General features: G+C 38.5%; 2 protein-coding genes across 5 annotated transcripts; one reads left to right on the top strand and one right to left on the bottom strand.

The window, feature by feature from the left end:
• Positions 1-426: 426 nt before the first annotated feature.
• Positions 427-17,064, top strand: LOC144053647 (uncharacterized). 3 transcript variants are annotated; one of them, XM_077568314.1, is made up of 20 exons: positions 427-611; positions 2,642-2,815; positions 2,921-3,027; positions 3,485-3,599; positions 4,250-4,366; positions 4,690-4,751; positions 5,192-5,347; positions 6,328-6,519; positions 6,627-6,726; positions 7,367-7,508; positions 8,338-8,521; positions 8,605-8,704; positions 8,786-8,919; positions 9,006-9,037; positions 9,735-9,847; positions 10,732-10,886; positions 12,053-12,147; positions 12,224-12,302; positions 12,376-12,484; positions 16,914-17,064. In XM_077568314.1, exons 1-20 carry the CDS (start codon positions 527-529, stop codon positions 16,922-16,924), a joined length of 2,262 nt encoding a protein of 753 aa, XP_077424440.1. In that variant the 5' UTR covers positions 427-526; the 3' UTR covers positions 16,925-17,064. The 3 variants fall into 3 exon arrangements, with proteins under 3 accessions (XP_077424440.1, XP_077424439.1, XP_077424438.1); XM_077568313.1 differs by lacking the exon at positions 16,914-17,064 and adding an exon at positions 12,727-14,721; XM_077568312.1 differs by lacking the exon at positions 16,914-17,064 and adding an exon at positions 12,727-14,721 and having other exon boundaries at positions 12,229-12,302.
• LOC144053648 (kelch domain-containing protein 10-like) lies at positions 14,572-22,048 on the bottom strand. Of its 2 annotated transcripts, XM_077568316.1 has the most exons (10): positions 21,809-22,048; positions 20,326-20,418; positions 20,037-20,258; positions 18,518-18,672; positions 18,292-18,440; positions 18,128-18,212; positions 17,335-17,401; positions 17,185-17,232; positions 16,933-17,072; positions 14,572-15,791 (listed from the first exon to the last, which is right to left on the bottom strand). In XM_077568316.1, exons 1-10 carry the CDS (start codon positions 21,891-21,893, stop codon positions 15,582-15,584), a joined length of 1,254 nt encoding a protein of 417 aa, XP_077424442.1. In that variant the 5' UTR covers positions 21,894-22,048; the 3' UTR covers positions 14,572-15,581. The 2 variants fall into 2 exon arrangements, with proteins under 2 accessions (XP_077424442.1, XP_077424441.1); XM_077568315.1 differs by having other exon boundaries at positions 16,933-17,232.
• Positions 22,049-23,246: the final 1,198 nt, after the last annotated feature.

Raw genomic sequence — 23,246 nt, forward strand, 5'->3', positions numbered from 1 at the left:
TACAATTAACTTTGGTCACATTTTTTGATATATGAAAAGAGTATTGTTTCAAGATTTTCACGTCTTCTCATTCACAGTCAATAAATGATCAATTACTGTAAGGTGTTCGGCTGCAACAATTCAGGCGGGAGGGTGTGTCTCATTTCACCGTTAAACCAATCAGGACCAGACAGGGATGGCGCTACGCCGTGGCTAGGGGGTGTTACAGCCCCGTCAGAAATGTGTGTTGCTCCAGGCTCTTCCAGCATTGTATTCATATTCGTAAATATATTTCTAAATTTTGTCAGTACGTCTACGTATCGGTCAAGCTCCGTACCCTTTGGACTTAAAAAACAAATACAATAAAATCCATCCCACTGTGCATGCTACCGATATTTGAGAGCTTTCCCTTTAAAAGTAGAGAACTATTGGTTGCCTACATTTCCCACAATTCCACTTGCTCACTCGCAGTCAATCCGCTTGCGCTGGAGAGGACTGGAGCGGCTCGGCTGACGGTTGCTGTGCTTGTTTCTCTCCGCAGCCCAGGATGTCTCGCTGTTCTCCGCAAGGCTCAGACGCGAATAGCCGGAGGAGGAAGAGGCCGGCTGAACACTCTAAAGGTGAGCTACAAAGTAAGTTATCTGGCAACACAAACCGTACTCGTACACGACGAATACTCCACTACTTTACAGTATGCCTATGGCAAACCGGCAATGTTGAGTAACGCAGGTGTAACGTGCATGGTAAATTTACACTATGGGTTGACGGCTTAATTGAAAGACTGTGTAAAGTGAATTAAAAAAAATAGTTTCGGAGTGTGTAAAGACTGAGAATTCTGTAGTACTCTACTGAATTGTGGAGACAGCGTTTAAACCATTTATTTTTTCTGTTTCGGTCATTTTTGGGCATGACCAAAATTGCGCCCAGTGACGCACTTAATTTGGCTTTCAGGATGAGTCGCCCCCAGGGCTGGACTGGCCATCTAAGGTGTATGCCAGGTGGCCCATCTAGGGCAGATGCCCCCCCCACCCCTTCATTTTACCCCAAGAGACCAGCCCACAATTTAGAGGGAGCAGCCAATTAATCAATTTAAAATTTAGAGTAAAAACTGAACCAATCAACATCAGTGGCAAAGCTGCTCAAGCTTATCGGGCTGGGCCGGCAGATCTAAATCTTAATAACTGGTCTGATTATTTGCGCCAGTCCAGCCCTGGTCGCCCCTCCCACACCACACTATATCATTTTTACCACTACAGCGAGTTATCTAATGCTATAAACCAACCCAATATGCATCATCTCTGTATTGACAATGCTAATATTTCCGCAATGCAAATGTTTCGTTTAGGCTACACAGTGAAGACAAAGGCTTCAATCTTAATTCAATACAATTAACTAATTTTCTCGATTACTCTGTCTTTGCCAAATGACATATGAATGAGGGTTTATTTACTAGAAGTAATGCTTCCATCCTTGCATGTCATTTGACCAAGGCGTCACAATCACAAACACAAATTTTTGTCATCATTTTCAGACTCCCAGTCAACAGCAGTCTGCACGTGAGTGTCTGGGCAACTTCTATGCGAGTGTGCTCATTGTGTTCTTGTGTTTAACTGTTCTCGTGGATTTCAGTAAATGGCTGAAAAGTGTATCAATTATCAACTGTGGCTCTCCTTTCCCACATTACACATTGCATGCAGTAAGTGTACTGTCAAAACCCTCAAAAAATCTGCAATAAAATGGTGAAAATCAGCACTTCTATAGGCCTACCCTGCTGCAGATGAAATTCAAAAGGGGGAAGTGAGAAGAGTTTTTTGAGAAATATTGAAAGGGGGAAGTCACGAGGGTTGTGCAAAATCCTCTCGTGAAAGCAGCACGTTTTGTATCAGTTGACACAGTGCCATTGAATTACTCCCATTTAGATGAATGGCCTTTATTGAAGTCACACTCCTTCATTTGCCTGTTAGCGAGATGAATGATGATAAGTTAGTTAGTTCAGTAAGGGGTAACTGGTGTGTTTTTTTTTAATCATTAGATTATCATGTGATAAAATCCTTTGTTATTAGGGTTACAAAGTTCTTAGAATTTTCAGGAATTTATGGGAATAGCCGAAGAATATTGAATTGAATTTTGTCTTACTTGAACTTACAGTTAATATACTTCATATTTTAGCGTAATCCTGACTAAAGCAACAAGACTATCTACTTGGGATATACCAGTTTGGCTGATGTCTGTGGATCTCACTCTGCTTCATCTATCCTTCCTTCCTTTCCTCAGTCTTTCCTTTGGTCTCTTGAGGTCTCCCTGATTTGTTGGAATTTAGATGTTTCTGGGGTTGGTGAAAGATTCTGGTTGGTAACCCGGTGGGTAGTAGGTGATGTCTGGTCGCTGCTGGATTTCACTTTTCTTTCTATTCTTTGATCCTTCCTCGGGTCTCCTAACAAACCTCACGACTCTAGCTGGATTCTGAAGTATTCGGTTTAGGTGAACGGTATGGGATTTTTAATAGGTTTTAGGTGAATTAATGAGCACACTCACATACTCACGCACATACAAAAAAATAGCACGTTTGCTTCACATGTCAAGATGTCATGTGTTTGAAGTCAGCTTGTATATGATCCAGTTCACCAGTGACCCTAATGAGTACATGTGCTGTGTGTTGCAGATCCTCCACAGGAACAACAACAACAAGATGACCAGGAAGCTGAGCATGAAGGACATGTTCATGAGTGCCCTTTGCGAGGTCCACAATGTCACGCAGCAGAGTGTTGCTCTGCAGCTGCACACCAGCCAATATGTCCCGCCCAGTTTGCTACAAAATACCTGTCAACACATGCTTGTGAGTACTGGCAATGTTTATGTTTGCAATCATTACAGATTATCTGAGAAAACATTGTATTTATTATATTTATATGTATTGGATTATTTTTCATCAACTCTCCAGATCCAAGTCATCAGTCTTATGAGGATAGCTGGGAGGAGATTCAAAGCATAAGGACCATCAGAGCCGAGAACAAAGTGGAAGCCAACAAGCTGGTCAACAACTACAGGGTATGAAGTGAATTGAATGACAACAGTGAGCAGCACTCATTTGTATCTACCAGGTGTGACAGAAACTTTCCAGGATATTTCAGATGTTTTTTATTTATATATTTATTTATTTACTAATTTTTTTGTTTACAATACTTATTCAAAAAAATGTATGAGTTAGAAAAAAATAAAAAATAAAAAATATATATATATATATATATATATATATATATATATATATTTTTTTTTTTACAATGTCAAGGAAATTTTGTGACACACCTCCATACAATACTCATATAAAAAAATTGAAGTGACAGCTTATAAAATGAAAAAGTCATAAGTTTGGGCACTGTTACTTACCACTTGCTGTTTTCGAACAAGGAGCTGAGGAGCAAAATTGACAACAGGTGGTTGAATCATAAATCAAGTGACACACTACACACTTTTGAAAAGTGTATGTGCGCGGAATGTGTTTCAGTTTGGCTTTCGAAAATGGAAGAGCCACGTGACAGAACGTCCCTTTGAAGACAGGTCTGAAGTGGTGAAAGAGCTCTACTCAGAACTGAACGTCATAAAGCCACATACTGGTCCAGGTACACTTTTGGACTCTTGTGTTGATCTCTTCAGTCTAATATTACCAAAAAGGCATGATGACAATACAATGCCTACACAAAGGTTACATGCAAAATCTACAGTATTATCAACTTTCATTTTGAAGTGCGCAACCCACGGCGTTCTTTATATTGCCCACTGAGCATGTTTTATTAGTTTATGCCATTAAAAAATTGGAAAATGTAAAAATAAATTATACAAATTCCCAATTTATCAGTGGAGAAACTCACTGTGGATGTTGTTATGTAAATGAGATGATTTAGAATTGTTCATTCACAAATATATTGTCAGAAATAGACAGATTACACAAGAGTTACCTGGTTGTTGAATTTGAGATTCGATGGGCAGTCAAGAGACCCAACTATTTGCGTATAAACAATTAGAAGTCAGTTTTCTGAAACATGTCCCCTTTACGCAAAACCAAATTTACTTTTCAGCTGACAGTGATTTTGATGAGCCTTGGACTGAATTGTTTTTTAAAGATGATCTTTTTCCTATATATATATATCCCCCCCCCCCCCAAAAATGATAATTCATTTAAAAAATATACATTAAATTATTATTATTAAAATAAAATAAAATGGTGTATTTTACTAATAATATACAATTTTTTTTTTTGTTCTGTTGGCAGGCCATCTCCTCACATGTGGAAATGTGGCGTATGTGTTTCTATTTGGTTGGTGGCTCTCCCTGATGTACCTGCTGGTGGGCATCGTAATGTTCCTCACTGTCATCGGTGCACCCTACGGTAGGTGGGTCATTAATTACGATTACTGTAGGAGTACGTTGAACCCCCATTTATCACTGGGAATTCCAACCAGACCCTCACATGATTAGGCTAGCTAAATGCTAACATACAGTATAATGTGAAAGGCTACAGATGAGCTATGGAAATTAGCATTGATGGCACAGGAATTACCTTCTAATAAACTTTACACAACCCTATTTTTAATACACATGGCTCGACAACACAACAGCGAACGATGAACCGCGACACCACTGGGGTTCAATGTAGTTCATCTTTGCTTCTTATTACGCTTTCTTCATCGCTCTCCCTTTCCTCCTCTTCAGGAAAACTCTGCTGGAAGCTGTCCTGTTACTTCCTGTGGCCATTTGGCAAGTTAGTTCACCAGGTAGTAAGCCATACGTTTACTTGACATTACATTAAGCCAAAGCTACATATTCAAAGTATATTATATTTACATACATATCATATATCGTCACTGTCGTATGGAAACCTTGTGTATCCAATTTTGGTCAATTAGGCCTACATATTTTTTTTTCACAAATCTGTATTATTGGTCAATCCCTATTATCATGATTTCTTAATTAATTAATTTATTTATTTATTTGACAAATTATTGGCTTTCTCTCTGCAAACAAGGCATTTTTTGTTTTCTTGAAAAGTGAAAGTCAAAGTTTAAGAGACGTGAGTATTCCCCCTTATATTCCTGGTTCTTTTCAACAAGTACACACATCTTATGCCTGTTTTTTGTTGGCTTCTTATGATTGTGAGTGATTGATTTATATTCTAATAGTGACACTTTCCTATGTCGGGCATGTATTCATACAGATTGGACATACATTTCGCAGATGTTGTGAGCAAATGCCCGACTGTGAGTGCACTGTGGAGTGGGTCGAGGACAGCTCGCCGGTGCTGCTGCCATCACCCACTGAGAGTCCCATCCCGGAGGAGGCTTCAGAGCAACCAGCGCACCCTGGCTACTGGGTAGCACTAACTAACTGTGCCTGAACATTCACCTGCCACTTCATTAGGGACACCTCTACAATGTAATGACATCATGTTGCTAATACTCTCAATGTGAGGTGCACAGTGTGCAATAAAGCCCCCAATTAGACTCCAATATGAAGAGACCATATTTATAAAAAAAAGATTTTTGTTCCCCCTTTCTAATTAACCAATATAAAACAAAAGAGAATTAAACATTGAATATTTAATAGTGTTGTCAAAGTTAAAGCGTTTTAATTAATCAAAAACAAAAGTATTGCATTAATTATGAATTAACGTAAATTCATCTCAGTATTAATTTTGACCATAGATTAGCCTCTAGCGTGACAGCGGATGGCTACGTTTAAGGTAGCACAGGTTGTGCTTGAGCAATAAACATAATTCCGTGCATTAGAGTAAAGCATTCAATGATTGTTTGAGTATCACATTTAGAGTATTTGTTCATGGCAAACTATCGGGGTCATTTTTCCCCCATTTTAAATTATGCAAGTAATTAACTGATTAGGAAAAAAGAGGAGGATGAGCGTGTGCAGTGAAAGATGTTGAAGGCGTCCTCATAACATTAAATGTCAAAAGAATTAACACATAACCGGTGCTCTTCAATTTTGGCAGGAAAAAAATGTTGATAAAAAAAGCCTTTTTTATTAGGCGATTAATCGTGATTAATCTGATTTAAAAAATTTACCGTTTGACAGCTCTAATATTTAAACACTAAAATGTTGAACCAATCAACGCAAATTTCCTCCAATGGAAGTCTGCTAGCCTAATGCTAACGTACTGTATAATTGGAAATGTCAAAGATAGGCTCATGGAAATTTGCGTGAATGTTAAAGTAATCATACAATTGTTACTTCAACACACACAAGAGCATACAACTATACTCACAGTCATGTATTGTTACATCTCATCCAGTAGACATTAGCAAGAACTGTTTCCTGAGCCCCACCTCTCGTTTTTAGTGTCGTTTCTCAACTTATGCGTGGCTGTTGCTGGGATACCCCCCTCTGGTGATTATCCACTCTCTGGTCTGCCTCTTCTCCTGGATCCTGGTCTTCACCATCCCCGTAGCCAAGATGAATGCACGCACTCTTGGCGTCATCCTTCTCTTGCCTCCAGAGGAAGTGTCTGTGTCAGCCAGTTTTCAGAGGAAGGCAAGGGAGCATATTTTTTTCTCTCCCCCATTCTACAACACAGGTGCTTATTAACACTGCTAAAAATATATCATTTTAATTTCTTTTCGTTTCTTTTGCGCTTTTAGCGTGAAGGCTACGAGAGCCGGACGCTGCTGTGCTGCTACCATGCGGCAAACTGGTACTACTACAAGTATACTGTCGATGGCATCAATGTATTTGCTGTCAGTATCCTTTACAGCTGTGAGGATTCATTTATTCACTTTCAGTTTTATATAAAGTAGTACTTTGATTTACATGCTCCCTAGATTTTTTTCGGGTTAGAAGCAAGTTGCAACCAGGTCAGAACACGCTGTAATTGATCACTAATCGTCGCTAAAAGAGTACCAAATATAATCAATTACAGTGACTATTTCTATTAAAGTCATTTCTAGGCCATGTATTTAAAACAGTAAGTACGGCCCAAAATGAGCGTGCCTTCTTGTGCCGCCTGACCCCGTAGTCTTCCACTGCCCAGCAAGCTACTGCATTTTGCCTAAATTTTTTTGTCAGATGGTTGTTAGTTCTTTTCATTTCATTTTTTGTCAGCTTTGTGATCTTCTAGGTGTAAAAACCCTATTTTTAATTTCTTGTCACATATATGCATTTGCATTTGATTTTTGTCCAAGGTTTGTCTTATTTTTCAGTTTTTTTTTCCGCAGATTTTTTTTCATGTTTTTTTTTGCTAAATTGTTGTCCGTTTTTATATGAAAAACACTTCTCAACTTATATAAAACAATGAGCGTTTTTTTTTTGTCAGATTATTGTCATGGTTTTTGCTAAATTGTTTCAAATTAAGCTCACCTATGACCTTTGACCCTCCTCCCAGACCTCCTCCCTCTTGTCATAATTGCACTGATAATCGGTTACATAGACACGGAAAACCAGTACGCCAGCTCTGATGTCAAGTTCGCCATAGCAACCGTCTCCATCATACCTCTGTCGTACTACATCGGCATGGGCATCGCCAGGTGAGCTCACTTCGCCTGACCTTCAAGTGAATGCAAGTTAAGGGTTCGTAAACTTTTGGCTCCAGTGATGCCCTACAGGTGAGAAAGTTTTCCTTAATGAACAGCTTCATAATTGTAACGGCAAGACATCAATCATGTACATCTTCACTGTGTTTTTCTATTCGACAAAAAAGGAGCTAAATGGAAGGCTATCACAAAGTCGATTGTGCAGGATGTCACATTTATGTGATACACTACAATGATTTTAGAGTTTTTGATTGGCCCAAAGCTAAAGCTTGGAGGAGTAAAAAATAACATTCACATAAAATAAAAAATAAAAGCTCTCACAATCACCCCCAAAAAAAGCTATTTTCTCATTTTTGGGGGTTTAAAATCTACTATGGCGTATTATATTAGGGCCAAGTATATATTTTTTTTCAGAGTGGGTTGAGGGGTAATATTCCGAGAAAAAAAACTCAGTGTGGCAAATTTGCGAGAGAAAAAACAGGCAAATTTGCGATTTTTTTCTCAGAATTACCCCCTTCTAAAGAAAACAAATAAATAAATAAAAAAAATATATATATATACATGGCCCTAATACGCCGTCGTATGAATCAGTTTTAAGCGAGATTTTTTTATTTTTTTTTTAAAAGAGAGTCCCAAATTTTCTGTGTGCGAAAGCAAGCTCAAAACAGAATAACAGGCTCCCTTTAGTACTTTTAAAAAAAAAAACAATACAACATAATTGGAAATGACTTTTGCGGACGCCCATGTTACGGCTCACCCCACTTTGAAAACCACTGATGATAACAACTATTATCAAGTTGCTACTTTTGTCACTCTTCCGCAGCATCTCGGCCCAGAGTAACTTTGCCGTGGGCGCCGTCGTCAACGCCACCTTCGGCTCTATCACCGAGTTGACTTTTTACATCACGGCTCTGCTGAGGGGTCACCGGGCCGCCAACCCGTGCCTGCAGGAGGTGGTGAAGGCGGCGCTGACCGGCACGCTTCTCGGGTGCATCCTCTTCATCCCTGTGAGGCGTCACACTGTGTAAACAAACGCACGTGTGGCAACATTTCCAAGTTATTGTAGCAATGCAACTATTTCCTCCTCCAGGGCATCTGTATGATCATTGGAGGTTTGAGACACCGAGAGCAAAGATTTAACAGCCGCTGCACAGGAGTGAGCTCCGCACTGCTTTTCATCTCTGTCGGAGGTAAGTGGTTGGCCGTGCATTTGGTAACTTCTAGTCAGTGGGGATCTGACGTAATCCACCTTACCACTTTCATGTCCGCAGGCGTGTTCGCCCCGACACTGTTCTCCAAGGCTTATGGGAACTTTGTGTGCGACTCGTGCACCAACTCCACGTCAACAAACACGACCAGCAACAGCAGTGGGCCGTTCGTCTGCCGCAACTGTCACTATGATGTGGTGAGTGCGCTCCGTCCGAAAAGGAAGTGGATTATAATGTTATACAGAAGGAAAGGATATCCGTGTGACTTTTTTCTATTCAACAGAACAATGGCACACTGTTCCATCACCATGTTGAGTAAGACATTTTATTTTTTTCTCCATAAGCATGAAAAAATGTTTTCCATTTTGTATACCGTTTTCTTGTTTTAACCCTGGGGAACCCAAGAACCCTTTTCTTCTTTGGAAAATTATGAATTATACATTAAATGACTGCTATAAGTTCACTGAACACCAAAATATGTGTTTTTTCAATTTTAACCCTTTTTTTTTAAACTAGCTCAGAGTTACTAATTTATCAAAATATATATATATATAAAACATACTCCTAGGCATTCTGCAACATGATATGAAATAGATTAACAAAAAAAAACACAATTTTACCATCTGATGGTTTGCTGAGAAGATGGTTTTGTTTGGATTGATTTCCAGCTCAACAAAACAGCATGTTGCCAGCCATCTTGTCACCACCACTCTGGCTCATGTAAGTGCAATATTCATCCACTAGATGGTCCCATGCAGGGGTCAGAAGTGGCACTCTGGACTTTTGAAGTTAAATTTGTAAAAAAAAGAAAAAGGTATTTGTTATTTGAGTAGCAGAATTTATAGGGGCCAAATTTGACCCCGTGGGTTCTCCAGGGTTAATGTTTGCTTCAGATCCTCATGCGAAAAATGATGATGATCTCGTCTCAGTTTATTTACTCAGTGAACACAAAACTATGATTCCGTTTTTTGAATGGCAGCAGGGTGGTACACAGTCTACCTTTGTTTTCTAGGCCCCTCGTGTACACAGTTTCGGCCCTCTTGCCTGTGGCTTACATCATTGGATTGATTTTCACGCTCAAGACACACTCCCACATCTATGACATTCATGTTGGAGACAGACAAGGTAGGACTTTGTTTGCCCGATGTGAGACTGAATTGTAATATGCTAGGGGGTGTCCAAACTTTTTCGTTTGAGAGACACATACAGAAAATCAGAAGGACGCAAGGGAAATTGTGTTACGTCCTAAAAAATTGTACAGATAAATTATTTGTACAAATTCTAGAAAAATGTTACGGTATATAACCAATTTATTTGTAGTAGTGGCATTTTTTTTCGACACCCTTCTTACTTTGATCATCTCCAAGCATTTTATTTTATTTTAACTCATTCACTCCCAGCCATTTTCGCTAAAGCAATCCCCTTCACTCCCGGCTATTTTACTGGATTTTGACTGATTTTGCCACGCCCACAGAATATTGTGTACTATTGCTATAAAAACATGGAACCTACCAAAAGAAAGATAAGAGTCTCTTCTTTCATTGGGAAAAAAAAGTATATTTCTATCTGTTTGCAGCAATTAGCATTAGAATATAGCTACGTTTCATCATTATTCACAAATCTTTTCAGAAATGTGAGTAAAAGAGATTTTTTTTCAACATGGCCTTGGTTCATCTCTTTTGCGCTGCTGCCACCTGCTGGCTGTTTGTGTAATAACTACCATTTCTTCAATCGTTCTTTGCTGTTGAGAGGCTACACCCAAACCGTTTGTATGCTTTAGCGTAAAAAAATATATATATTTAAAAAATGTATAAATACGTCTTTGGGACACATAAAACATTTTAAATAGAACATATTTATACGTTTTTTGGAGCAAATGGTAGTATATATTTTTTAGCATATGTCGCGGGCCACTGGAAAATGGATGTCGGGCCGCAAATGGGCCCAGGGCCGTAGCTTGGACACCACCGTGCTAATTGGCGCTAATTCACCAGGTGTTTTGTGAACAGAAAGCGGCCTCCACCAGCATGGTGGCGCTGTGGTTCACTGGTCCCGATGGAGATCTCTACTCATCCTCATCATGGCCACCGTGCTCACGTCTGCTTGTGCCGACCTGGCCACCCAACACATCCAGCCCATCCTCAATCAGCCGAAAATCTCCCAGGTTGGTGCATATTGCAAAAGTACTCACACTCTGTCCTAAGTAAAAGGGCAGGACAGATTAATTGACCGGACAATTTAATTAGTTATAAACTGTTTTGCCTGTAATTCATATCTTTAATGTTGTAAGCATTAAGGGACCCCAAAAAATCTGATATTTCATTCACTATACGGTTTATAAATTAATCGGGCGATTAATCGGTCATCGCTACTTTATTATAACAAATATCTTCAGAATCGACCATGGCTTCAAAAAAGTCAATATTGGTCGGGCTGTGATTCACATTCCTCCACGTCACTGCTGTCTGTTTTTTTTTGTGTTTTTTTTTCCACTTTAATGTTCCCAAGATTTCCATCAATCAATCGTTAAATGTGTTTTTAGTTCTTGTTTGTCATTTGGGGAGGTTGAAAATAGTAAGAAGCCCATTTTGACAAAGTAGTCGGATGTACAGATCTTTGTCAGAATGTACGGAGTAAAAGTAAAAAGTCAGATAAATGCTCAAGTAAAAATATAGATACCTTAAAATTCTACTTCATTACGAAGTAGAGCTGTAAAACGATTACATTTTTTAATCAGATTAATCTTAGAATTTTGATTCATCACAATTAATCGCTTAATTAAAAAGGCTATTTTATGAAAAAAAAATTGACCCGCCAAATTTAAAGAGCACCTGTTATGTGTTCATTTTTTTTGACATTTAATGTTATGAGGACGTCTTTAAAAAAATTATATCTACTGCAAACGCTCATCCTCATCAGTTAATTACTTGCATAATTAAAAAAAAAATGACCCCAATAATAGTTTGACATGAACAAATATTCTGAAAGTCATACGCAAACATTTATTAAATGCTTTACTTTAATGCATGTAGTTATGTTTATTGCTCAAACAAAACCTGTGCTAATTTTATTGTAACCATTCGCTGTCAGCTAAATCTGCGGTCAAAATAAAAATAGAAATTAATAGTGTGATTAATCTGCGTTAATACATGATTAATGCGATCATTTTTTGTGATTAATTAATTAGTTAACGCATTATCATTAATACAAACAAAATATTTGCACTTGGTTAATCCCACCACTGCAGATTGGCGTGCTAGCTCGCTTGCTTTTTTTTATGGAATCTTCGCAATCCTGGGTGTATGTGTTTTTATTGTTTTTCTTTTCCAGTATTTTATCGGAGTAACAATTCTGGCCATGGTTCCTGAGATCCCCGAGATTGTCAACGGTATCCAGTTCGCACTTCAGAATAACATAAGTCTCAGGTACCCTCATAAAAAGAATCCTTTTAAAATGTGATTTTTGGCATTTTGTTCATGGTTTTTTTTTTTTTGCCTTCAGTTTAGAAGTGGGAAGCTGTATCGCTGTGCAGGTCTGCATGCTTCAGATTCCAATCCTCGTCTTGTTCAACACCTTTTACGTAAGGTCTTCTCATTGTGCAGTGAAGCATTCACTCATTGGGTTGAAATTAAACCCATTGCTGCTTTGAACAGGATGTGGGCTTCGTACTCTTGTTCAGCGACCTGCACCTTTGGACCAGCATCTTCAGCGTGATTCTCGTCAACTACATCTTCATGGATGGCAAGTCGGATTATTTTCAAGGTAAGTATTTAAGTGCAGCTTGCTGTTGTGCAAGTACAAAAGTAATCCGTCATATGAGTAATATACAATACTATAGAGAAGGGGTGGGCAAATTTGATTTTTAGACGTGCTAGTTTTGGTAGTGGGTGAATATACTGTGTGTGTATGAAATATGGAAAATTGTTTGGTTTATGCTCTTGCATTCAAAAATCCAATATCCTCCCCCCCTCCCCCCTTTTTGCCTTCTATTTTTTTAAATGCAGGTACAGCTCTGGTAGTTGTCTATCTGATCCTATTGGCTCTCTATTACTTTGCTCCATCGCCAGCAGGGTGCTGACTTGGAGGACCTAAAGCAAAACAACACCACACTTCTCACCCCCCCCCAAAAAAAAAATTGGGCTAGATGAACCTTAAATACTTGATAACAGTTACAGATTAATTTAATTTAACCTTCTATAAACTTTTGATGGTTGCAGTGCATTTTAGGTTCATTCTGAAATGTCACCCCAAAACCCTAATATCCCAAACTTTTTGCTGTCTATATAATAATTGGACAACTAAATGAACCCCTGTTGTCACTGGTCAAGCCCCACCCCCCTCCAAGATAGATTGCGTTCTGTAATATCAAGTGGTGGAACAGCCAGGACGTCTTTTTTGTCGTGATAGCTCGATGCTAACATTACAAGTTGTGTGGATGTTAGCACTGTGAATTACACTCCACAACTCCAGATTTGCAAATGTTGCTTTCAACCCCAAATACACCAAAGACATTGACAGAACTTATACTCACCAATGTCACTCCATGTTTTACAACCTAAACCTGACAGGACTTTTGTTTTATGTTTCCTATTGATGTTTACAATGATGCATATTCATCATGAGTACTAGGGAGGTCCGATCACCCGTTTATTTAGCACCCTTATGACTGTTACTACACGTGCATCTCAATGAATTACATAATAGTAGAAGTTTACTGTATTTCAGTAGTTCAACTCAAAAGGTGAAACTCCTATTATAAATAGGGATGCACGATAATATCGGTGGCCGATAATTATCGACCAATTTGCCGTCAAACAGATAAACCAGATAATAAAGAAATCCACCGATAATTATCGGCAATTATCAACCAATTTGACATCCCACAAATAAACCAGGTAATTGTATTTTTTATTTTTAAAACATGACTGTTTTGTTTTGGCAAACTCAAAATGAGTTTTTCTTTGAAGCAAAGATATCAATTCAATTCCGCTTCATGGTGCTTTACACAATGTTTACATGTATTCGTCCATGTTAGCGTTAAAGTAGGACTCAAAAGTATATTTGTATTCAAGTTAATTTTGCAAACAATTATCGACCTACTTATCGGGTATCGACATCGGCACTTTCTAAATTATTGGTTTATTGGTATCGGTTGAAATTAACATTATCGTGCATCCCAAATTATAAAGGTTGATTAATGATTACATACAGGAAAATACTTTTCAAATGCCATTTCCTTCCCAATTTTTAAATTAGATTTTTGCATCAAAATTGCAATATTTAACTGCAACAGAAACACAACTCCTTTTTATTCATTTAACATCTTTTTGTACAATAAACTTACAAACCGCTCTTAAATCATAAGACTCCTGAATTTAAAAGAACTTTAGTATGAAGGAAGCGATTGCATCTTTGCTCTGAACATTATTGCATTATTTTAGTCTTAAGTCTTCATAACATTTGATTAGGAAAAAAAAGTGGGTCAGTATGAGCGTCTTATTAATAATACATATTGCTTATTTTTGAAAAACCACATTTGCATTTATTGTGGTTTTGAGAGTAGATCCCCACAATAGGACTTTTTGAATTGAACTACTTAAATAAATTAAATGATCATGGAGAATTTATTAAGATGTGCTTGTATAAGAGAGCCAAATGTTTTGTCTTGGATTTAAACAGTATCTCTTTTTTTCCTTTCTTTTTTTAATAGAGCTAACTCATTGAACAATGTGCAGTATTTGTTTTTACGTCAATGTGTCAAAAATAGTATGTGATATTTTAATAGAAAAAAAAATGACTGTGAAAATGTGTCAATCCAACTCCATACAAATGTTTGAAAAAAAAAAAAATGGTCTTGCCGACTTTTATTGCACAACAGGAATTAGAAAAATTTACACCATCAAATGCTCCATCCGAGTAGACATTTGTGTACAAGTAGAGTGGCATGCCGACATGCAGGAGAGATCACAAACATCACAAAAACATCTCCGACACGAGCAAGGCCTACTTTGAACACTGAAGCAGACATATTATATTCATATTAACAAATGTTCGCAAAGTGGCAATGTGAACAATTCAACTTTCAATACCAATAGACCGAACCAAATAGATGTGCTTTTCAAATGGTACCTTTTTACCAGTGAAAAATAAATAAATAATACAATGTTCTATATTACACTTTCAGGCAACAGCATTTAGATAACAAAAAAAAATATATATATTAAAAAAAACAAGCAAACATCACTCAAGAGTAAACAGCAGCACAGTGATTTAAAACAACTTAGTAGCTGAGAAGTGTATCCTGCACGCAACCAGCACCGTCGATCATAAAGAGGAAATTGAGCATTCAAAAGGCACCAGATGGAGAGAAAAAAAAAAAGACTGCTGCAAGTGTTTAAAAAAAAATGGAGGAGGCACTAGGAAAGTCACAGTGATGCCATAAAATAAAAGAGAAAAAACAAATTTTCACTTTGAATATTCACAGCTGTATATTACATATAAAAACAAAACTTCCTACTTTTGTCAGACAGTTCCCTGCACTTGCACTTTGTTTTTTCAAGAAACATAAACGATCAAGTGGAACATTTTGACACAAACATTTTAAAACGCCACTGTTTACCTCTTAAAAATGCAAATCAGGTATTGAGGCCATAAAAAAAAATTAAAAATATCACACGATTGACCAAATTAAAATTGCTTGTAAAGTGTGTTCAGACACGCTGACTTAACACAGATGTCTAAAACAGAACACTTCACAAAATGCTGAAAGAAATGGAACAGACTAAAATTCCAAAGGCAATCACCATGCAACTCTCGTCTCCGGCCAATCACGGAACGGCTCCTGTGTGGGGAATTGTACCTACTTGAGCCGCTGGATGAGCGTGTGCGGCAATCCCAGGCTGAGCAGCTGCAGCGTGGACAGCTGAGCTAAGTGAGGCACCGTCTTTAGCAGCCTCTCCCAGGCCAGCTCAAGCAGGCCAGGCACCACCAGCCACACTTTGTACAACGAAGCTGTGCGACGATTGCCCGACATGTTCACCACACCGCCGTGGACATACATGCAGCCCGCCTGAGGAAAAAGAAGATGAAGATTTAAAAGAAAAAAAAAAAATTCTGGGTGTCAAAATTAGTGCGTTAATTTAAAGTTCCTTTAACGCAATTTTTTTTTTTTAACGCGCGATTAGCCTGTACTGGGGGAATTACAGTCGGGGTCAAATAGTATTTTACAATTTTTAAAATGTGCAGAATTTCACAAGTTACTTCATGTTAAAGATTAGATAGCTCTTAATATGAAAAAGAAAAATGCACTCAGCTGTCACTGTCTTACATATGCAATTATGCCATCTAGTGGCAGAAAATGACCAACGCAAATCAATATCGCACTTGTTTTTTAATACGTTTTACACACCTTTTTAATTTTAACTAAATTTTATAATTTATTAAATTACTGTATCAATGACTAAAAAATGTAGCCATATTTCTATTAGTCTCACATTTTTCCCACTTTTATATTAACAAGAGTAGGAAAACTTAGAAAAAAATATTTTATTGTACATTTAGAATAGATATAAAATTTGTGATTAATTGTGAGTTAACTATTGAAGTTATGCAATAAATTACGATTAAAAATTGTAATTGCCTGACACCCCAATTGTTTTTATACTCAGTTTACAACAAGAAGACATTAGACCAGTATTACGGTTTTTTTTTTTAATAATATATATATCGCAATATTACAGCGCGCAATTCTCGAATCGATTCGATATGCGGCCAAATCGATTTTTAAACATCAATTTTTTTTTATGGGAATATTCAACAAAACGTCTTACTTAGGGTTAGGATTCACACATTAAGCATGGAAGAATGTTATATTAATGGAATATTAAGCCTTAACATTTTATTTCAGTGCTGTTCAAACATGACTGCTGACTGCAACCTGTTTGTTAAATGCGTTAAATGCTAAGTGGCTCAGTTACAAGCCTAAATTTTCAGATGAATAAATACATTTTCATCTTACAGTGTACAAGTTCACTGATTAGTATTTTCTAAATTTGAGTAAAAACATTTTTTTTTTTTTTTATAAATCGCAATAATAACATTTTTAGATTAGTATCGGGATTAATTGGTATAGAATCGAATTGTGACCTATGAATCGTGATACGGATCGAATTTCTTCTTCTTGTTATTACAGTATTGATGTAATGACTCACAGGCGTGACGGCGGCACAATGGAAGTAGGAAGGCTCCGGCATGATGGCAGGCAACTTGGTCCACTGAAAGGTGCCAAGGTGGAGCTTCCACAGGTCTGCCATGATCATTTGACCATCGTAGCCGCCGCATATGAACACCTCTGTAAGGGAGAACAACAAGATAGTGGGGAAAAAGTAGTAGAAGAAGAGATGAGGAAGAATGTAGACGGCGACATGACATTTGAGCCAAGGTTGCCATGGAGGAGAACTCACCTTGTCGGACCTGCACACAGCTGTGACAGCGACGGGCAGCGGGGTACCCTGTCATCAATATTCAATTATACAATGGTTAGAATATAAAATACAAATACTGTATATGACCTGTGGGGGGAAAAATATTATTCAATGCATTAAGGAACCAACCTAGTTTTCCATGGGGTTTCGTGACTATTTCCTCCCAGTAATTTGTCTCCAGGTTATATGCATGAATCTGGAAAAAGTCACAAATACAGATTTTCAGTTAGTTTTCAAGCTGTAAAAAAAAAAAATATATATATATATATATATATATATATTTTTTTTTCTTTTTTTTTCTGCTTGGTGTTGCAAGCCGAAATGTGAACTAAGAGCCAGCCTCTTCAAATTTGCTCTTGTTCCTTGTTTGAATGTCATGTAGTCGTCCATTTCCTTTGTTGTAAATTTGATTAATTAAGCTTTTTTTTTTATTCTTATCCTTTGCTGAATTCTCCCTCTTGTTGCTTTGGTGTCAAATTATTTATGGATCTCACGCAGCTATTGGCGCCCAGCATACACACCTGCAGTGGAAATGCTAACCAAATACCTAATGGCAACACCTGTTTCTTTTGAAGACTATTTGAGGTGTGGCGCTTAAATAGACGGCGTACCCGGTGATGACTCGAGTTCTTTCAAGGTCTTAATTGCTTGGTGTAGGCAAGGCAAAATTTAAGTTACAAGCTTCAGATGTGAGTGAAGAAAAACAATGGAGCAATTGAAGTGAAGTATTATTATTATATTTTAAATAGTATGGTTGCTATTTTGCCTATTTAAAAACACATTTTGAAAACTGTGTTTTTTTTGGGGGGAGGGCTGGAACGAATTATTGGCATTTCAGTTCAATTCAATGGGGGAAATTGATTTGACACTAGTATGAAAAAAATTAAACTCCCAAGTCAAGGTACCCCCTGCATAGCCTTACCTTGTCCAGGCGATAGGATGACCAGGAGGTCCCGCCTCCTAGAACGTAAATCCTGTGTCCATCATGAGCTAGCTCATGTCTGTACCTAGAACGTCACACATGCAACAGCACTGCGATGATGTCACACCTTTCCAATCAACTGTGATGTGCACTTAGTCTCTCACCTCTCCTCCGGTAGATCCAAGGGGGCGTTGTTGGGCTTGATGTGGCTCCACTCTTTGGTAGCCAGGTCCAACCTGTGCAGGTCGGTGCTGTAAAAGTAGCCCGTCGTCCCTCCAAAAACATACAGGCAGCCATTGATGATGACCATCGCCTGCAAAAATGGCAACCCTGTTTGTTTGTGGGCCGTTTACTAAACAAAACCCGCTTGCGACTATAGCCGTAAGTTACCTGGCCGTAGATCTTGTTGGGCCTCGTCCCTTTGCAGCCCAGCAGGTTCCATTGTTTGTACTTGACGTTGCAAACGTGGACGTCGTTTCCGTTGTTTTCGCCAAACGGAATGCCAGTGCCGCCAAACACCAGCAGGTTGTTCCCATGGAAGACGGCTAAAGCGGGGTGCACGTGTTAGCATGCTAGCAAGAAAATCAGGCTGACTTTTCAACATTGTTTCTCACCGTCCAGTTAAAAGTGAGAAAAGGCAATTGTCACATATCTCGGGATGATCCAAAGCCTGTGGTGTGGGATGTGTTAAGAGTTTTTTTTTTTTTTTTGAACTGGTTGGAAAATTGTTAATCTGTTACTAGTTAAGCGAGTTTGTTTTTCTCCATTGTTGAATTTACTATCAAGTTTCAAAGCTTCAACATTCTCAGTCCGCTTGACATTGTTTATGTTACTATTCATTTCCTCACTAATGTCTAAAAATTAATAATAATGGATCAGATTTATATAGTATGCATGTACACACAGATGTGTCTGCCGTCGGTGTTTTTTGAAGCACACCCTGCAATTACTTACTTAACCGTTAAAGCCGTGAGAGCGGATATGTCATTTTGTTGCGTTTTGACCAATTTTTGGGTCTCTTAGCCGATGAAATGCATCAGAATATGCATGATAGGGTGACGTGGGCCTCGTAGCATGTTCTGGAATTTCATTCGAGCGTTTATGGTTGACGCAGATTCGCGGGAGTTATGAAATAAATGACGCGATTGACGACAGGCGCGGGAGGAATTCGAATCGGTTTAACGAGTCGACAGTGACATACCGTTAAGAAATATGTTTGTAGACGATGAGGATGTTGAAAATTTTGACGGCTTTGTAACGGAACGGACGATGAATAATTACCGCGACCCCCCCGAGATTATTACAACTGCGCTCCAGTGACGAAAGTAAATATATTTGGAGTTATACACCCGCAGATGCGACTTTTGTTTGTTGATTTAAAAAAATATATATATTGAAGGTTTATAATAATAAACTTAGGTGTGTGTGTGTGTGTGTGTGTGTGTGTGTGTGTGTGTGTGTGTGTGAGCGCCCACAGGTGTAAGCTCTAAAATGTTTTGGGAATTAAGTTTCTATCTCCTAAAGCAGATAGAAACATAATGCATCAGAATAAAATAAAATAATTGATATCAATTTTTTATATTATTGAATTTCCAGGAAAACTTAAGGTTTTTGGGGGTGACTCAAAAGTCACCCTTAGGTTTTAGAGGCATGTTTTTGCCAGGCGCTTTAGGCCTTAATGGGTTATGGTAAGGTACGTTGTATATTCAAGCAAATGTCAAACCATCGGCTTGTTTCAAATTTAGACGCGTTTTTACGACAATAATGAATATTAAATACATTGTTAAATTAAACCTCAATAGTGCGAATCTCAGGACCCCTTTTATAAAAATGTGCGCTCCATCCAATGCAGCGTGGGAACAATTGGCCATCTCACAACAACTGCAACGAAGTTCTTAACAGCCCTTACTTGACATGGAAGCGAGCTCGGTGGGGATGTAGCCCTCCGTTTGAACGCGTTGCCAGGTGGTGGTGGCGAAATGAAAACTCCACAACTCCCTGAAGAGAGGAAAGGCTTCGTTTTCTGCCCCGCCCGCCTCCTCGAAATCCGGGTTGTAGCCGCCAAACACATACAGGTGGGTGCTGTCCGCGACGCAGCGGTGTCCACTACGGGCCGAGGGCACCCAGGGTCCTATGAACATTTACAACGCAACTCTCCTTCACGACTGGAGCACGTCGGGGAAAGTCAAACAAATTACCTTCTCTCAGAAACCTGTTGGGGATGCGCAAATTGGGGAAGGCGGGGGATAGGAGTCGTCGAGCCTGGAGCCAGCGTGCCCGCATCTTCAAGCCTGTAAACGTTCAGACACCCACTTAGTTCAGTCCAGATATGCAACCAGCTTCGGCTTGCTACTCATGTGGCTATGAGTTGCGCCTAAGAAACTAAGAAGCCATGCTAATTGCTACGCTAAACAAAGATGATCCTTGCATGATTAACGCCACCATTTAGTGCTTCAGTGATCTGCATTTGTAATGTTATTCATTTGTTTTCTCAATACATAGTCCTGAGTTTTGTTTATGACATGAGGTCTGCACAATAAATGTTCTTAAAATTACATTACAGTCAGGATATCTAATTGTTATTTTATTTTTTTACCAATTTACCCCGGTCTCTAGTCAAGAAAATACAGTCTGCTACTATATACAATGTTGATTTAATAAATAATAACGTTTGATCACATAAAAAAGAAAAACAATTGTTCATTTGTTATGCGGTATTGACACATTTGTATTTAGTAAAGCCCTTGCTTCAGGTCCTTAGGAACAAAATGGTCTACAAAATAAGACTGTTGTTTCTCCCAGTGCAGAGGACATGAGATTGAGTCCGAGCTACGGCCTGCCTGGGTGGAGTTTGCATGTTCTCCCCGTGCTTGCGTGGGTTTCCTCCCACATCCAAAAGATATGCATGGCAGGCTAATTGAACACTCCAAATTGTCCATAATTGGCTGGCAACCAGTTCAGGGTGTACCCCGCCTACTGCCCGAAGCCAGCTGGGATAGGCTCCAGCGACCCTTGTGAGGACAAGCAGTTAAGAAAATGGATGGATGTTTCTAAAAGAAGTCATTGATTTGCAAAACTGCTCTACAAAGGAAATAAAAAATAATTGATTGTGAAATACATTTCAGCCATATCGCTCAGCCTTACCGGTGTCAATATGTTTACTGTTTCGTTACTGCATTGCAGTGGAATTGTACATAAAATGTTTGTTGACCAGATTGTAATAGTTTACCAGTCAACATAATACTAAGGACTAAAATACATACATGTTCTTTTGTTTGTCTGTTTTAAAAATGAGATGAATTAAACCTGTAAAAAATGCTATTGTGATGTTGATTGTGATGCGGTCGAGAAATCTGGTGCACCTAACTTTTGTGCTCGTGCGACCAAGAAAAAAAAAGTTGGGCGCACCAGTGCAAGTCGTTCGTCTTCTAGATCCCTGAATTTGAAGTGTCGTGTTACCAGTTTGGAGATTATCAACAATACAGCGACTACCTGGTTTGCTTTAGTGTAACTGGGAAACGTTGCTAGCCTTAGCATGAGTGCATGTTGTATACAAGAAAAGCACACATAAATAGAACATAAACATGCACCGTGTTGTATCAAAACAGGTAATGATCATAATAATAAAGGCGTCGAAAGCGGCCGTGCCAGTTCAGATTTGCATTTGTTTAGTTTACACACCTGAATCTCTACTCGAGGGCCTCCAGGACAGTTTCACGAACTTATTGAGATGACTGCAGCTTCTGTCCTGTACCGGCGTAGACATGTTGACAAGGCGAACACGAACCGAGAGGTTTCACTTGCGAACGCGAACGGCAACCCCCAAAACGTCGCTTTAATGAGGTACGCCGTTAGAGGGGAAACATGTTGAGAAATAATACAGCTGCAGTGCCTTGAGCATATACGCCAACTGCTGCTGTTGATAGTGGTGCGCTACAATCAGCTGATCCGGTCTGACCAATCAGAGACGAGACGCTGTGGTTCCCATTCAAGAGATGCACGCTGTTGTGTACTGTTAAAAACAACAAACCAACATACAAAAAACTGTTGCGTACTGTTAAAAAAACAACAACCAAAAACTAAAAGCCTTCTTGCTTGCAATACAGCAAATCATCAGCAAATCGGATAACTGCGTTAAATAAAATAAATTAAAAAAAATCACACATCCCAGATAATTTAGCAAATCGGTGACTGCATTAACCCCGACCCCCAAGATTTTTTATTTTTAAATATTTGTTGTGTTTTCAAGAATGGCAGTGAAAGGACGCTCTCTGCTCATTAAAAATAAACATTGGACTTTGGATCGTTGCAATTTCATCTATGAGGATTATTTTGATTTCAAAATGTGATGAAATGTCATTTGATTACTATAACAATCTACCTGGTCTGTATTCTGGTGTTTTCACCGTGCAAAGGACGTGTTGCATTACAGAAATATTAGAAATGCCCGGATGTTTGGAATTATCCATAATTTGAGTAACTCATTTTGTCAAGTGACCTTGAGTGCTCAGAGAGGTGCGTATCATTATTATTATTATTATTATTATTATTCATCCATTTACTACTACTACTACAGGGACTGAGAATGTGAAGCACTTTTTTTTCTTGCATAGCAATATTTCTTTACAAAGATAATTTTGTACTATCCAAAAGTAATTTTATGCTGTATACTGTAACTACATTATTATAAAATCATTTTAGTTAGAGCAGCATAGCCACTAGATGGCGTGGTCAAGCCAGCCATCCTCAGCTGTGGGATTTGTATCCACGGGCCTCATTATTAGCACATGATGAGGTTGCATTTCTCCAAAACGCAAACACAGGCTTGCCCGATGAATATTTAAGAAGGATGGAGGAAACGAAGGCCGGAAATCCAAGGTCATTGTAAAAAAAAAAAAAACTTTTATGCCTTCTCAAAGTCTTTCAAGTAGTCATCTGCGGTTGTTTAATCTGTTTATTAATACACTTTAAAATCATTTTAATGTGTTCTGGCCTTTTAAAAACAAACACATATACGCAAACATTGTCTTATTCACAGTTCCTAGTGTCACAGGTGAGCTGGATCTCAGCTGAGAAATGCAAAAATGTTCAATTTCATCTAACACTTACTGTACTCTTA

The sequence above is a fragment of the Vanacampus margaritifer genome, chromosome 6 (assembly GCF_051991255.1).
Source record: "Vanacampus margaritifer isolate UIUO_Vmar chromosome 6, RoL_Vmar_1.0, whole genome shotgun sequence".
Classification (NCBI taxonomy): domain Eukaryota; kingdom Metazoa; phylum Chordata; class Actinopteri; order Syngnathiformes; family Syngnathidae; genus Vanacampus; species Vanacampus margaritifer.

Bases quoted from the DNA above. Each gene is read 5' to 3' on its own strand.
- LOC144053648 (XM_077568315.1), bottom strand. From the start codon at position 21,893: ATGTCTACGCCGGTACAGGACAGAAGCTGCAGTCATCTCAATAAGTTC. The intron at 18,673-20,036 runs GTAAGGGCTGTT...ACCCCGCTTTAG, and splicing joins CGAGCTCGCTTCCATGTCAA to CCGTCTTCCATGGGAACAAC. The intron at 17,402-18,127 runs GTAAGGCTATGC...GACTTTTTCCAG, and splicing joins CATCCTATCGCCTGGACAAG to ATTCATGCATATAACCTGGA.
- LOC144053647 (XM_077568312.1), top strand. From the start codon at position 527: ATGTCTCGCTGTTCTCCGCAAGGCTCAGACGCGAATAGCCGGAGGAGG. The intron at 5,348-6,327 runs GTAGCACTAACT...TCTCGTTTTTAG, and splicing joins CAGCGCACCCTGGCTACTGG to TGTCGTTTCTCAACTTATGC. The intron at 8,920-9,005 runs GTGAGTGCGCTC...TCTATTCAACAG, and splicing joins GCAACTGTCACTATGATGTG to AACAATGGCACACTGTTCCA.